The sequence below is a fragment of the Nannospalax galili genome, unplaced genomic scaffold (genome assembly GCF_000622305.1).
Source record: "Nannospalax galili isolate Female #2095 unplaced genomic scaffold, S.galili_v1.0 scaffold598, whole genome shotgun sequence".
NCBI classification, from domain to species: Eukaryota; Metazoa; Chordata; class Mammalia; order Rodentia; family Spalacidae; genus Nannospalax; species Nannospalax galili.
In genome coordinates, this window is record NW_008342423.1 from 1,748,131 (window position 1) to 1,763,688 (window position 15,558).

The 15,558-nt window shown below is 40.8% G+C and overlaps 1 protein-coding gene across 3 annotated transcripts in view; it reads left to right on the forward strand.

Moving 5' to 3' along the window:
• The window catches only part of Lrch3 (leucine rich repeats and calponin homology domain containing 3), a 122,429-nt gene that overhangs the window by 72,016 nt on the left and 34,855 nt on the right, over positions 1-15,558 (forward strand). For all 3 annotated transcript variants that reach the window (XM_017799493.2, XM_029566167.1, XM_029566168.1), the window contains exons 9-12: positions 4,041-4,189; positions 6,328-6,404; positions 12,612-12,663; positions 13,841-13,990. In XM_017799493.2, the coding sequence (XP_017654982.1) occupies positions 4,041-4,189; positions 6,328-6,404; positions 12,612-12,663; positions 13,841-13,990 (428 nt within the window). The remainder of the gene's footprint in view (positions 1-4,040; positions 4,190-6,327; positions 6,405-12,611; positions 12,664-13,840; positions 13,991-15,558) is intronic.

Sequence of the window (15,558 nt, forward strand, 5' to 3'; positions counted from 1 at the left end):
CTCTGCCTCCTGAGTGCTGGGATTAAAGGTGTGTGCCAGTCTGACTTGTTTGGTAATGGGTAATCTTGTGTAACCCAGACTGGCCTCAAACTTCTTTATGTAGCCAAGGATAACCTTGAACTTCTGATCTTCCTGCCTCTGCCTCCCCTTGAACTTCTGGCCCTCCTGCCTCCAATTCATCTACCTGTCTCTGCCTCTGAGGATGTGCCACCACACCCAGCTTTGCAGTGCTGGGGATTGAACTTGGGGCCTTGTGCATGATAGGCAAGGACTACCAATTGAGCTATACTCCTGGCCTCCACCTTAACTTTTGTTGTTGTTTGTTTAAGGGAGGAAGGGTGTATTTTTGACTTATAGTTCCAGAAGAATACTGCCCGTGATGGCTGGGAGGACATGGCAGCAGCAGGGTTGTGTGGTGGTGGGTACGGGAGGCTGGCCGCTCACTTCACTTTTTTTTTTCCCACCTTAACTTTTTTAAAGTGATCTTTTTTTATTTTATTTTTATTTTACATCTGTATTGCCTGCATGTAGGTAAGTGCACCCATGTCATGCAATGCCAGTAGAGGACAGAAGAGGCTGTCGGATCGCCTGGGACTGGAGTTAAGGACAGTTGTTAGCTGCCATGTGGGCGCTGGGATTCTAACCAGGGTCTTCTGCAAGAACAACCAGTGTTCTTAACCTCTGCGCCATCTCTCTAGCCTCTTAAAGTGATTTTTTTTTTTTTTTGGTCTTTTTGAGACAGGGTCTCCCTGTAGCCCCAGCTGTCCTGGAACTCACTATGTACACCAGGCTGGCCTTGAACTCACAGGGATCCGCCTGCCTCTGCCTCCCGAGTATTGGGATTAAAGGCGTGCACCACCACTCCCGGCCTAAAGTGATCTTTTAAATCTACTCTTTTGTTTACTCACCTGTAGCTACTTTTACTCTTCTAAAAAGACTTCTTTTCATGAATGATGAAAAATGTTTGCTACTGGGATGAAACTTGAATTTTTCTCTTTCTTTCTTCAAGACCAAACTACTAGGCACAATTTTCTTCGAGTAGATCTTTGCTGATCTTGATTCTATGACAATCTTCTTTTGAAGTATCAGTCTTTTTAAGATTCTCCTTTTTAGGCCGGGGGCACGCCTTTGATCCCAGCACTTGGGAGCCAGAGGCAGGTGGATCTCTGTGAGTTCGAGGCCAGCCTGGTCTACATAGTGAGTTCCAGGACAACTGGGGCTACAGGGAGACCCTGTCTCAAAAAGACCAAAACAAAAAAAGATTCTTCTTTTTAAGGAGATTAGTTATCTCTTTCAAGTATCCACTGTGTTTGTTTTGAACTTCTAAAATTACAGTTATTTATTTGGAGGGGAAGTGCCACCTCAGGCACGAGGAGGTCAGAGGACAGCTCTAGGATTCCATTTTCTCCGTCTACCTTGTGGGTCCTGGGAATCAAACTCGGGTCATCAGGCTTGGCAGCAAGTGCCTTTACCCAAGAGCCATCTAGCCAATGCTGTTGTTTTAAAACTGTGTTTTCAGGCTGACCTCAAACTCTTGAACTCAAGTGATCCTCCTTCAACCTCCTGAGCACCTAGGACTATGGACACACACCTCCATGCCCATCTTCCAGGCCATATCTTTTTATTTTATGTGTATGAGTTTAAGTGCATCCATGTTGTGCAATGCCTGCAGAGGTCAAAAGAGGGCATTGGTTCCCCTGGAACTGGAATTATGAATGGTTGTTAGCTGCCATGTGGGTGCTTGGAACTGAACCCAGGTCCTCTGCAAGAGCTTTAAACTGCTGAGCCATCTTTCCAGCCCCACCAGGGCATATCTTAATGCTTTTTCTTTCATCTGGAATGATGTTCTTTGGGGCTTCTGGGTCCTAGTTTTTCTTCTGATACTTAAACTTTGTAGTTGTTTTGATAAAATAAGCAGAGTTCCTTCTGCCTCCTTGTACTTCTGAAGCAGAATAGTTTTCAGAAGTCTATTCTGTATTCTTTTGGTTTGAATTATAAATGGCTAATGTTCAGATTTTTAGGACCTGTTCTAAGAGATAATATTACATTGATGTTTAGAAATGCATTATATTTTTGAGACGAGCTTTTGTTTCACCTGGTGTCAGTTGCCTCTTTGCTGTCTTGTCCTCCCCAGCTTACATTCTTCTTTACTCCTGTCATCCCAGTTTTAGATTCCTAATTTTATTTTAAAATTTTCTCTCATATGACATATCCTTGCCATCAGTTCACTTAACACGACATGATTTCTGGATTGGAGCTCTTTGTGGTTATTGAGCGTTTGAAATATGGCTTTTGAGGGCCTAGGGATGTTGCTCAGTACATAAATATTTGCTGTGCAAGCATGCAGACCTGAGTTCTATCTCTAGTGACTACATAAAAGTCAGGCATGGCAGCACACAGATGCAACTCCAGCACTGGGGGCAGATCCTGGAGCTCACTAGCCAGCCATTCTAGCAAAAATGGCAAGCTCCAGGTTCAGTGAAAAACCCTGTTTCAAAACATGAGGTGGAGGGCCAGCAAGATGACCCAGTGGGTAAAGGCACTTGCTACCACACCTGATGACCTGAGTTTGAATCACTGGAACTCACATGGTAGGAGAGAGCTAACAAGTTGTCATCTGACCTCCACACCTGTGCCATGGCAAATGTGTATGTGTCTCCCCCACCTAAATAAGTGTAACAAAAATTAAGAAAAATTAGGTGTGGAGCAATAAAGACACCTGACACTGACCTTTGACTTCCACGTGCACACATGCATGTATCCCCCCCAATTAAAAAAGCTAAAATGTGGCTTTTCTGAATTGAGATGTAACTACAAAATACACACCAAATTTTGGAGACTTCATATGAAAGAATACATTTTATATATGTTGAAATGAAAATATTTAGGTAAATTGAGTAAAATAAAAATATTAAAATTAATGGCGCTTTTTCTTTTTACCTTTTTAAAAGTAGCTCTAGAAGTAAAATATGTTTCACTTTTGTGGTGTATAATCATTTAGTCTTGGACTGTGCTGGTCTAGATCATATGAAAGCCTAATGTTGCTTTTTTGAGAAGTGGTATGAGATATAAACTATTTAGTTGGACAACTTGTAGTGCATTGAATAAATGAATTTATCTCATTTTTAATGTGGATGTGTACTTATAACTTTTTCATCCTTTTAGATCTTAATAAACTAATAACACAAAATTTTAAAATTAACTTGTCAAATTTACTGTTCCTGGCACAGTGAAACGTTGTAAAAAAAAATGGTTCAGTTTAATGCGTCTCTGGAGAAGCCCTCTTAGCATCAAGGAATTTTCCTGGTGTGCCATTTTAACTAGTTATTAAAAGTAGTTAGCTTTAAACTTAAAAATAATAGAATATTCCAAAGTTTACCAGATGAAACAATTCTGTGGCTGTATCTTTTATTTCCCTCTTTTTATTCTAACATATCTTGAGAAGAAAAAATTCCTCAGATGGTTTCCTTTCATTCACAAATTGGTGTGCAATAGCTATAGCCTTGACCTCCAGCAAATAATTTTCTAAATAGAAAAATCTTTGTTCTCATTTTTTTTAAAAGTCCGAGCTACAGGAAGGGAAATGGTCATAAGTTTCTTTTTTCTCCAGGACCAGTTCTTCCTGCCTTGCCTTTTTTTTTTTTAAGCTTTCTTTTGAGTTAGGTTTTCTGCCTCCCAGTACTCCAAGGAGATTTATTAAACCCCAAACTAAAACATGAAAAAATGATGCGGCTTTCAATCTTTAAAAATTAGGCACCTTTTCTACCTCACAAGACCCAAATTGCCATGTTTAAAACACTAGAGAGCTGTCCAAAGGAAAAATAAATGCCAAGTGTCTATACTTCAATAAACTGTCCTCTCTGCTTTCTTTAGTGAATTTAGGACTAATGTTTTCAAGAGACGAGTTTTGTGGGTGGCCATAGACTAAATGATAAAGGTGTGTGTAATGGAAATATTCCTTCCATTGGGAAGGGAAGAATATAATTTTAAGCAAATGTCTTTTGTTAGCTATGTAACTTTAAATGTCCCCCCACCACCAGTGGAACATGATCTGGATCAGATTGACTATATTGACAGCTGTATGGCAGAAGACGAAGAGAGTGATGTCAGACAACCCAAGAGCCTGGATGCAAACAGCCTCAGTTCACAGTTCATGGCGTATATTGAACGGCGGAGAATCTCTCATGAGGTACTACACCCATTTGAGCCTAGATATGTTGGTATCCCCTGGTAAAAGCGATTCCTGATGGTGTGAATTTCTGTTATGTGGCTTGTTGGCTGGGACCTATTGTGTTATTCTCACTTCTGCTTTCAGTCCTGGATTTTTTTCAGACTTAATTTGGGAACTCAGAAAGTGATCTCAAAAAGGGTTCAAGTTTTATTTTTCATTATTTTGAAGAAGAATTAAAAAGTCCTATGACTGGGTTAAGGCCTTTGAAGATAGTAAATGAGGCATAATACTTGGTTATTGTCTTGCTTTCTGGTGGGTTTGTTTATTTTGCTATGATTGTTGCTGACTATAAAACATAGTTTGATCAGTAATTAAGAATTATACAAAAAGTTGACTTTTTAGGAAATATTTAACTTACCCATAGAAGAGTAATAATAAGTTTAATTATGTTGTTGTTTTTATCTTAAGAGAATATAGTGAAACATTGAATTGCCTTAAACAAGTGAGCATTTAGCCTGCTGCAGAATCTCTGCCAGTTCCCCAAAGGTCTTAAGTGGAATCACATTCTTCAGTATGTCTAGTCAGCATAAGAAAATGGCTTCATTTAGTGTGCCGTGTTGATGTCTGGACCGAGTCCCAGGCCCTGAGCAGGATTCTTCGAGAAACACTGGGAGCCTTTTTGAAGAAATCGAGATCAATCATGTGTTGTGGAATACTCTCATTCTTTAAAAAGAATCCTTTGGTTTTCTTGTTTGAAGGCTTTTGAACAGAGTAGCTTTTGTTGGAATTCAGAAGAGATTTGTATTTAAAAATCAGATAAAGTCACATAAATCAAATCTTGCAGCCAAGAGATAGTGATGAACCAGTGATTGATAAAACTTCTTTGTGGTTCAAGCTGCTAATCTTTCTGCTGGAGCCAAGAGTTACTTTCCAATAAAATTTAATTAATAATGTTGTGTAGAAATCTTTAAAGAAATCCCTTTTTTCCCCCTGTGGTCTTTCTCTTTGACCATTTTGTAATGACCAAGGTTATATAAATGGGCTGTCTCCACCAGAACTGGAATGGCTTATTAAAGAACTGTGAAGCACTGTGCTGCTATTTCCTTAGCAGTAGTAGGCTCTACTGTGATGTTTTTAAATTCTAGCCACCTATTATGTATGGTAGTTTTCATGATTCTGTGCCATAAAGCTCTTGTGGGTTTTGTGTCATGAAGCATTCTCATATTTGGCAAATTCTGAAAATATGACGAAGGACTGTTAATTTAGATGGTTTAATATCCTGTGAAGAGGGACTAGGGATATAACTGGGTAGATGCAGTTACACATGTAACAGATGATTTCTAAGGTCCTTCCTCACCATTCAGTAAATATTAGTCGGTTTAATCACTGTAATTTACATAAGACAGTGAGAAGGAAGACACTTTTTTTTTCGTCTTTTTGAGACAGGGTCTCTCTGAAGCCCCAGCTGGCCTGGAACTCACTATGTAGACCAGGCTGGCCTGGAACTCAGAGATCTGCCTGCCTCTACCTCCCAAGTGCTGGGATTAAAGGCATGCACCACCACACCCGGGGAAGGAAGCCTTTTAGATAAAATAAATATTCATAGATTATGAATATTTTTGCTTATCAGTGCACATGTGATACAGCCTACAGTGGGGTTTTTGTTTGTTTGTTCTGATTTGGTTGTGCTTTTATTTTTTTTTATTTTATTTATTATTGTGTCTGCCCATGTGGGTACACATGCCATGGCATGCATGAAGAGGTCAAAAAGACAGCTTTGTGTAGTTGGTTCTCTCCTTCCACATTTATGTGGGCTGTGGACATCCAACTCAGGTTTCTACCTGCTGAGCCATCTTGCCAGGCCCTGCATTTGTTTTCTGAGATAGGGTCTTGCTTTATAGCCTAGGAGGTCCTCAAATTCACAATGCTCCTGTCTCAACTTCCTAAGGCTGGAATTACAGGCATGTACCATCACACACAGCGAGCCTACATGCTTTTATACATAAAACTCACATTGGAAAACCCTGTCAAAATACTTTTTAGCATACTACACACTTTATTAAATGCTGAGCTAATGTGAATAGTACAATCACAGTGTTTAGCATTGCATGCTAAATTTATCTATGTATGCTTTGTGTTGTTGTTTTGGAGTCTAGGGTTCACCAATAAAGCCAGTAGCCATTAGAGAGTTTCAAAAAACAGAAGACATGAAAAGACATTCACATCAAAACAGGTTTGAAAAAGCAATTCTATTCTTTTTGTCTTAAAACTCAATAATAAATTGTTAGTGATTTTGGTTTTGTGCAGATCTGGGAATAGTGAAGTTGTGTATGTTGTACAGATCATGCGTTTAAAGGGGTCCGTGTGCTCTTGTGCTCACACCATAAAAATTTTAATTTATTGATTCCAACTTCATAAACCTAAACCTTAGAATTAATTGGTTTGAAAGTACTTAATAGTAATGAAATTTTGTGGTGATTATGGTATGAATTTAAGATTTAAAGAGTTTAAAGATGTTTCAGAAGTCTTCAGTTCTTTTAACTTAAAATCTTGACTAGATAACAGAGAAAAGTTTTTGCATTCTGATTCGGATTTCAATTTGTATGCTCTTCCCACTACACTTAGCCTCCTCATCTCTAAAATTTACTCAATGTGGTTTCTCATTCTTGAATTCCAAAAATTTCACATAATAGTTAAAAGTTCTTCAGGCTTTGGGTTTTTTTTTTTTCTCTTTTTAATTTACTTTTTTTGTGTTTGAGTATTATACCTGCATGTATGCAAATGCACCTGTGTTATGCAATGCCCTTGGAGGGAGGTCAGAAGAGGACATGGGATCCCCTGGAACTGGAGTTAGGAACGATTGTTAGCTGCTGTGTAGGTTAAAACCCAGTCTTTGGCAAGAGTAGCCAGTGCTTTTAACTGCTGAGCCATCTCTCTAGCCTCTCAACCTTTGGCCTTTGCCTCCTTTTTGTATGAAGGCTTGATATATCCGTTCTTAAATGACAGTAAATTTACTATATAGCATCTGTTGTACATATTTCTTTTTTCTGAACAGTGTTAAAATTGCCTCCGGAACTGTGATAATAGATAAAATAAAGAAAATGTAGGAAAGATAATGAATGAGAAGATTTTATAACTTGGCCTTTTACACACTTATCACTTATTTCTTAGAGGTTTCACTAAATTTTTTATGCTCTGAAATTTATCTCACAATGATAAGTTTTGTTTTGTTTGAGTCAAGGTCTTAGGCATCCCAGAACAGCCTGGTACATACTCTCTATGTAGCTGAGGTTGACTTGGGCTTCTGGTCCACCTGCCTCCGTCTCCCATGAACTTAGATTGCAGGCATGTACTGCCATGCCCAGTTTGTGTGGTGCTAGGTTCAAACCCAGGACTGCTTTCATACTAGCCAGCACCCAACCAACTGAACTACATCCAGAGCCTTGAGTGTGGTCTTCTGAGAACTCCGTTTCATATGCTTGTTTCCTATTACATTTCTTCACCTTGAGTGGATCTAAGCTTTACCTCCTGGTCTTCTAACTTCTTGTATCTATCATAAGTGAAACTCGGTGTCTCTAGGCCTCATTTGAAACCCTGAAGGTAAAAGCCAGCATTTTTACTTAATTTCCTTTTATATTAGTTTCTATTACTTCTTAGAAATTTCACAACATAAAACAACAGCCATTTTATAATCACAGTTCTATAAAAGCCTTGGCAGGCTCCCCTGGGTTTTCTGCTTAAGAGCTTAAATTTAAGTGTTGGGCTGGCCAGGAGACTGTTTCAGGGTATTGGTAGAATTTGGTCCCACAGAGTTACAGGTCTAAGATCTTTTCATCTTTTAGCCATCAGTTGGAATTCATTCTCAGCTCCTTGATATCTTAATTTTGTTTTGTTTTCTGTGAAATTTTAAAAAAGTATTTTCTTTTTATTTATGTGTGTGAGTGTATTACTGGCATGTATGTGAGTATATTTGTGTTGTGCAATGCCCACAGAAATCAGAAGAGGGTGTCAGGGTGTCAGATCCCCTGGAACTGGACTTACAGATTTTTGTTAGCTGCCATGTAGGTGCTGGGAACTGAACCCAGATCTTCTGCAGGAGCAGCCAGTGCTCTGAACCGCTGAGCCGTCTCTCCAGCTCCTGTTCTGTATGAATTGTCATTTTGTTTTGTTTTGTTTTGTTTTTTGTTTTTGAGACAGGATCTCCCTATAGCCCCAGCCGACCTACTGACCTGGAACTCACTATGTAGACCAGGCTAGCCTCAAACTCACAGAGATCCACCTGCCTCTGCCTCCCAAGTCCTGGGATTAAAGGTGTGCACCACCACGCCCGGCCTGTATGAATTTTTAAGATGGAGTCTTTATGTAGTTCCAGCTGAGCTTATAGCTCAGGCTGGTCTCAAACTTGTAGCAATCCTCCTACCTCAACTTCCTGAGTTCTATTATGCCTGGTTTTAGCTCTCTAGTATCTTAATGCTTACATTTTGGTAGATGTAGACAAACAAGCATCACAAATTTATGTGTCTGGTTTGCTAAGTGCTATGAAAAAATGCAAGAGGGAAAGTAAGAAGAATATTTTATGGGGTGACATTTCAATACAAACTTGAAGTTATAAGGGAACAAGCACTATGACTCTCTAGGTGAGGAACAGTCTAGGCAGAGGCCATGAAGTAAGAACATGCTTGGTATAGTCAATAAATTTGGTATATGCAAGAAATACTGGGCTGGAGAGATGACTCAGTGGTTAAGAGCGCTGACTGCTCTTGTGGAGGACCCAGGTTTGATTCCCAGCACCCACATGGTGGCTAACAACCATCCATATGTAACTCCAGTTTCAGGGTATCCAACGTGGGCATTGCATAACACAGGTGCACTTATACACATGCAGGCAATACACTTGTACACATAAAATAAAAATAATAAATTTTTAAAAAAATACTAAGGGCTATAAACAAAGGACAGTTGTGAGGTACAAGCTCAGTTGTGGTCATGTTCTATAAAATGCCAATCAGACACCTGCTTGAAGGATTGAGTAAACAGTTAGATATATGAGTTTGAGGGAAATGGAGAGACTTAGAGCTTAAGCAACTAGCAAAAGAAGCTGGGCAGGATTGGCCATAGGGATAGAAGAAGGAAGATAGTGTCCCAAAGGCTAGAGTGAAAAGAGAAGGGGGCTGGAGAGATGGCTTAGTGGTTAAGAGCACTGGCTGCTCTTGTACAGGACCTGTGTTCAGTTCCTAGCACCCACATGGTAGATGACAACTGGCCATAACTCCAGTTCCAGGAGATCTGATGCTTTCTATCTGGCCTCCACAGACAGTGGATACATACCCATGTGCTATTACATGCAGGCAAAACTCTCATACACATAAAATAAATAAATAAAACTGAAAACATAGAAGGACTAAGAATGTCACACTACTGATAAGTTCAGTGAGGTGAGGCCCACGAAGCAGCTCTAGGATGTGGAAAAGTGTGCCCCTGACAGAGCTGAGCTACAAGAGCAATGCAGTAAGAACAAGATATAGACTGGAGTGAGTAGAAAGCTGAGGAGATGGGGACAATAGGTTTGGCTTGCTTTTTGAGACAGGGTCTCCCTGTAGCCTCAGCTGACCTGGAACTTGCTATGTAGACCAGGCTGGCCTGGAACTCACAGAGATCTGCCTGCCTCTGTCTCCCAAGTACTGGGGTTAAAGGCATGCACCACCACATCTGGCTTGGCTTGTTTTTTAAAGAAGTTTTGGGGACCTCAGCAGACCACCTGAGAGTGCCTGGATTCCACCTGTGTGTGGCGGTGAGCTTTCCCAAATCCTGCCATGTCCAACCCCCTAATCGGGACCATATAAGGCCTCTCCCACTTCACCACGGCTGGACCTCTCTACCCTATACAGGGTAGTGGCTGAGACCTTAGACTGCCTGAGAGTGCCTGGATCTGGTCTCTGCATGGTGGTGGGCTTCCCCAATCATGCTGTGCCCAACCCCCTAATTGGGACCATATGAGGCCCCTTCAACTTCACCAGGGATAGACCACTCTGCCCTACAGTAGGAGCTGATACCTTAGCAGATTGTCTGAGAGTGCCAAAATCGGGCCTTCCCTTAGAGAACGTCCCAAATTGTACTGTGAGTGCCTGCGAGTAGGGGTCCAGATGTTAGAAGGAAGCTGAGAGTACCTGACTGGAGCCTGACTTGCACTTGTGTGGGAGCTCTTGAGTAGCTGATCTGAAGCTTTCAGTTCCCTCCAATATAAAATCTGAGAGAACCTGAAACCTAGACCAACCAACTTTACATACCCAATAAGAAAACCAAGGCACACCAATAATGCAAACAGAATGGGGACATTTTAAATTGGGAGAGTGGGCAGAAAGGATAAGACAGGGAGGGAAAGAGGAGAAATAAATAGTGCCTAGCTAGCATAAAAAACCAGATGGAATGGTATCAGTCAAAAAAACCTACTGAAAAATTACACATATTCTACATGAGTCTGTGAGTATAAGTGAAGGCTACATAACAAACAGTGACAGACAGGAGAAACCTTCCTTTGAGTTCTTGGCCAGGGTAGTCCAAGAGACGCCCAAAATTACACAGGCTGTTGCCACAGCCCTTGATTGCCTCCCAGAACGTGAAGGTAAGCCCCTATTGCTGAAGACAGGACACAGGATTTGGAGAAACAGAGCTGGGACTGACCTGGAAGCCCCCTCCCCTGAAGAAGCTCTGGGGAGCACTGTGTAAGCTGCTAGGGAGGAACATGTCGATGGTCCAACCCCAGCTTCAGGGCCTAAAAGCCACATCAGTGACCAGCACGGCAAACGACACTGGTGCAGTAGTGGCACTTTTATCTCGGGGGTAATCAACAGCTACCTAATTGGACTTACAAGTTCACTTAGTTGGAAGAAACTCATTTGTGGTACTGTAAACCTACCAAATACACATAACTGGAGAGGTCATAAATCTTAGAGAAAACTCTAAGCTGTCACATCCCTAGACAAATGTAATTTCTTACTCTGTGCAAAATATGAATCCTTAAATTTATAGACAAGTATCCCAGTCACCACCCATCAAAGAAACTTCTTTTTCAAGAGACAGAGATAATTACAGAGTTCCACAACTAGTCACACACAGAGATTGTCTGTGAATTGCCCTAGTGTAAGTGGCGTAGTTAGGATGCATCCTCTACACCTAAGGCTCATGGAACATCAAACAAGGGATGAAAAGAACACTAATGCATCTTTCAATTCTCATCAATGAAGCTCCCTCATGCAACAGAGGGCCAGGAACAAAAAAGGTCACAAATGGTCAAAACACAGAGACGAGTCTGCAAAGTGTGGGTCCTTGGACAGGACTCCTATATCAAAATCCACCCACCCAGGGCTCAGGGACCATTGTGGAAGAGGGACTGGAAAGATTGTAAGAGCCAGGGAGGAGGTGTATAACCATGTGGAAATAGTCCTACAGGCTCCTGGGACTCTTCTTATCCAAACTCACAGCAATGATGCAGGCAGTGCACTCATACACATAAAAATAATAAAATAAAAAATAAAAATCAATAGAACACTTTGTTACTAATGTTGCTTCAACAGTTGAAACTAAGAATAGGGTTGTTTTGCAAATACCTGCCAGGTCCTATAGTATTCCAGATGTGTTGATAAAATGACTTTGTATATAAAAGGGTCTCACTTTACACTTTTCTTTTCTTGTTTTAGTCATAGTAGCAAAGTGGGTAACAGTTGTGTATGTTATAAAGAAATGATAGTTTGAAAAATGATCTCAATTGTCATTAGAATTGGCTCTCATAGACAGTTGTTAACTAGTTGTCAGTGGTATAAGCACATGAAATGTGAGTTGGGACATCAGGTGGGTCTGTGGTTTAATGCAATGTCTTGGGCTCCAGTTTACAAAATGCACTTACTCTCCCAAAGGTCTTTCACAGCTTACCTGCTTGTACACCCCCTGCTTGACTGATGCCAAAAAACTGAGATTAGACCAAGGGTCCCTGGCTGTACTGCTCGGGAGCAATTTCACTGCCATCCTGAGAGCCTTTATTGGAAGTTCAGTATTTGAAGCTCACAGAGTTTACAGTGATAAGTCCTCAAGCAGTGCAAAACATATAGGAATTGTCCCATCTTGATGGTGAGAAAGCAGCACAGTGTGCCCAGGGCTGTGTGACTGGCCTGGTAACAGACCTCCTTTGATGTATGTGGAAACATCCTGGGAGCAGACTGCCCTCTCCTCAAGCCTCTACATCAGCAAAGTCCAAAGAAGTCTGTTAGCTCTTGTGAACCAAGTGCCAGGAGCCTGTTAACTATTAGTGAGCAGAGCACTATTGTCCTTAAGGGACAAGGGGGATCACTATACCTGCCGATTGACAGAAAGTTACATTAATAGAAATTTCACCTTTCCCTTTTGCCTATCTTGTCAATAAGTTCTTGTTCTTTTTTGGGGACAGGGTTCCAGTTGAGACATCGTCTGTGTTGTCACTGCCATCAAGTCATAATCAGGTAATTGTTAGTAGATTTATTTTTTGGTTTAGTTTTTGACTTTTTTTTTTTTTTTTGGTGTTTTTAGACAGGTCTCCCTGTAGCCCCAGTGGCCTGGAACTCACTATGTAGACCAGGCTGGCCTCGAACTCACAGAGATCTACCTCCCTCTGCCTCCCAAGTGCTGGGAATAAAGGCGTGCGCTACCAGGCCCGGCTAGTTTTGGACTTTTTAAGCTAAGATGTTTTTCTTTTCTTTTTTTTTAACATTTATTTTTTGTATGTGAATGTGTGTACACACACATGTGGAGATCAGAAGAGAGCTTTCAGGAGTCAATTCTCTACTCCTGCCATGTGGGTTCTGGGATTGAGCTTAGGTCGTTGGACTTGGTGGCAAGTGCCTTTACCAGCCGAGCCTTTTTGCCAACTCAGTTTTCTTTTATACCACTTAAACTGCTACTAACTAGTTGTCAGATAACTATAAATTTTACTATTTGTCTTCTCAGTCAGTTCATACCGCAAATTGCATGACAGTTCCCGCGGTCAGTAATGAGACAGAATAAATCTTTACCTATAATGAAGGCTTTTTACTATGTGAAAGAACAGTGTAAAGATGAGCAGTAATTGTGTTTTTTAAAATTGTAGGACTGGGGCTGGAGAGATGGCTCAGCAGTTAAGAGCACTGACTGCTCTTGCAGAGGACCCAGGTTCGATTGCCAGCACCCACATGGCGGCTACGAACCGTCCTTAACTCCAGTTCCGGGGGAATCTGACTCCCTCTTCTGACCTCCAAGCATTGCATGACACGGGTGCACTCACATACATGCAGGCAATACACTCATACACATAAAATAAAAATAATAAATAAATTTTTTTTTAAATTGTAGGACTGGGGCTGGAGTGATGGCTCAGTGGTTAAGAGCACTCTGCTCTTTCAGAGGACCCAGGTTCGATTGCCAGCACCCACATGGCAGCTAACAACCATCCTTGACTCCAGTTCTAGGGAAATCCAACACCACCTTCTGACCTCCGTGGGCACTGCATAACATGGGTGCATGTACACACATGCAGGCAATACACTCATACACTAAAATTTTATATATAAATGGTAGGACTGCAAAATAAAACATTATGATATGGCTATTGATAAATTCATCCTTATCTCCACTTGCATGTACAAAATGATACCTCTGTTGCAGCTTTCACGTACAGACTTAGAACTTCAGCAGAGAAGAGAACAGTTGGTAGAGCGCACTCGGAAAGAGGCGCAGCTTGCTGCCCTTCAGTATGAGGAGGAGAAAATAAGGACCAAGCAGATTCAGAGAGATGCTGTCCTGGACTTTGTCAAAGTGAGTCCTTTATGATCATTGAGTGATACTCTTGAAGTTATGCTTATTTGTTTTGTCAAGACCATCAGCAGCTTTAATTAATATACCAATTGTTTTCTCTTATGAGAAACTGTAACTAAATACAGTCATTATCTTCCCTGCTTGTGACTAATTATAACCCAACAGAAGTTACCTTGCTTTTTAACAGTACTACTTTACTGCTCGGCTGCCACCTCTTCCATCTCAGGTGTCACGTTAAAAATTATAAAAGTGCAGGTGCTAAGTAAACTGTGTCAGTGCCCTGTGAGTGTTGAACTGTTGTCATCTAAGCCTATCTCTTCACTGTAGCAAATCTGCCCAAACATGCACGACGCTTGGGCTTCGTTCTTTACAGTCACCTCTGATTCTTTCCTTTCTGTTGTTCTCCAGACCTACTCAGGTATAAAACGTTTTTCGTAATATTCTTGTAGCTTCTGGCATATCATTCCTGGTATGATTTGTTTTTTCATTCTGAAATCACCTAGGGGTTTTTCTTCATAATTAAGTACTTATCATTTTGTTTGCTTTGCACGTCTCTCCTGTTCATTTGCAACAGGAGCCATATCTGCTTTCCTCACTAGAACTTAGTCGATTTGATTCTATAGCAAAGCTCATAGATATTTGTTAAATGAATCACTAAAAAAAAAGCTTCTCTCCTATGTTTTAGAGTTGTAGCTTAAGACCTTTCTGAAGTATTCTACACATTTGTTTTTAATGTTTTACATGATGAATTCTTCCATTTTTTTGCCCCAAATATATCGATCCTGTGATGATGATCTTTAGACTCCTCAGTGGAATCTTCTCCATTTAACAAGTTTCATTGCCTTTTTTTTTTTTTTTTTTTTTTTTTTTTTTTTTTTTGTCTTTTTGAAGCAGGGTCTCCCTGTAGCCCCAGCTGTCCTGGAACTCACTATGTAGACCAGGCTGGCCTTGAACTCACAGAGATCCGCCTGCCTCTGCCTCCCAAGTGCTGGGACTACAGGCGTGCGCCACCACGCCCAGCTCTCATTGCCTTTTTTTTTTTCTTTCAAAATCTAGGTAAGTCATTTGACCAAAGACATAAACTGTAATCAGCACTCTTAGAAACAAGTTTTGCTGAGGTTATCTCAGCTAGCTTGAACACCGCTCAGTCCCCTTCCTCCTCTCTACCCTGACACGTCTCCTCTTGTGCTTCTCACCTCTGATTACGTAGGGAACTACAAAGCACTGTTACGCTGCTGGCATCTTACTAGTCTCCTTTACTTCCTGCCATTATGTTTTTGCTCAGGTCATCTGTGATCACACACTATTGCTCCTAATTTATCAAGCCATTTCCCTGTCCTGTAAGTCCTTATTTGATTTATTCAAATAAGAACTTTTTATATATCCTTTTAGAAACTAGTCAAGATTTTTACTCATTCGTTTAATATTTATAATAGAGAAGGTGGGAGTGTGTTTTCATGGAAGAAGTTGCAGATCTAGAGAAATTAAGCAATGTAACCATATGCAGTAGATTGCTTTTCACAATGAGAAGGCAAACCTAGATTTCATAAAGCCTACCTTCATTCACT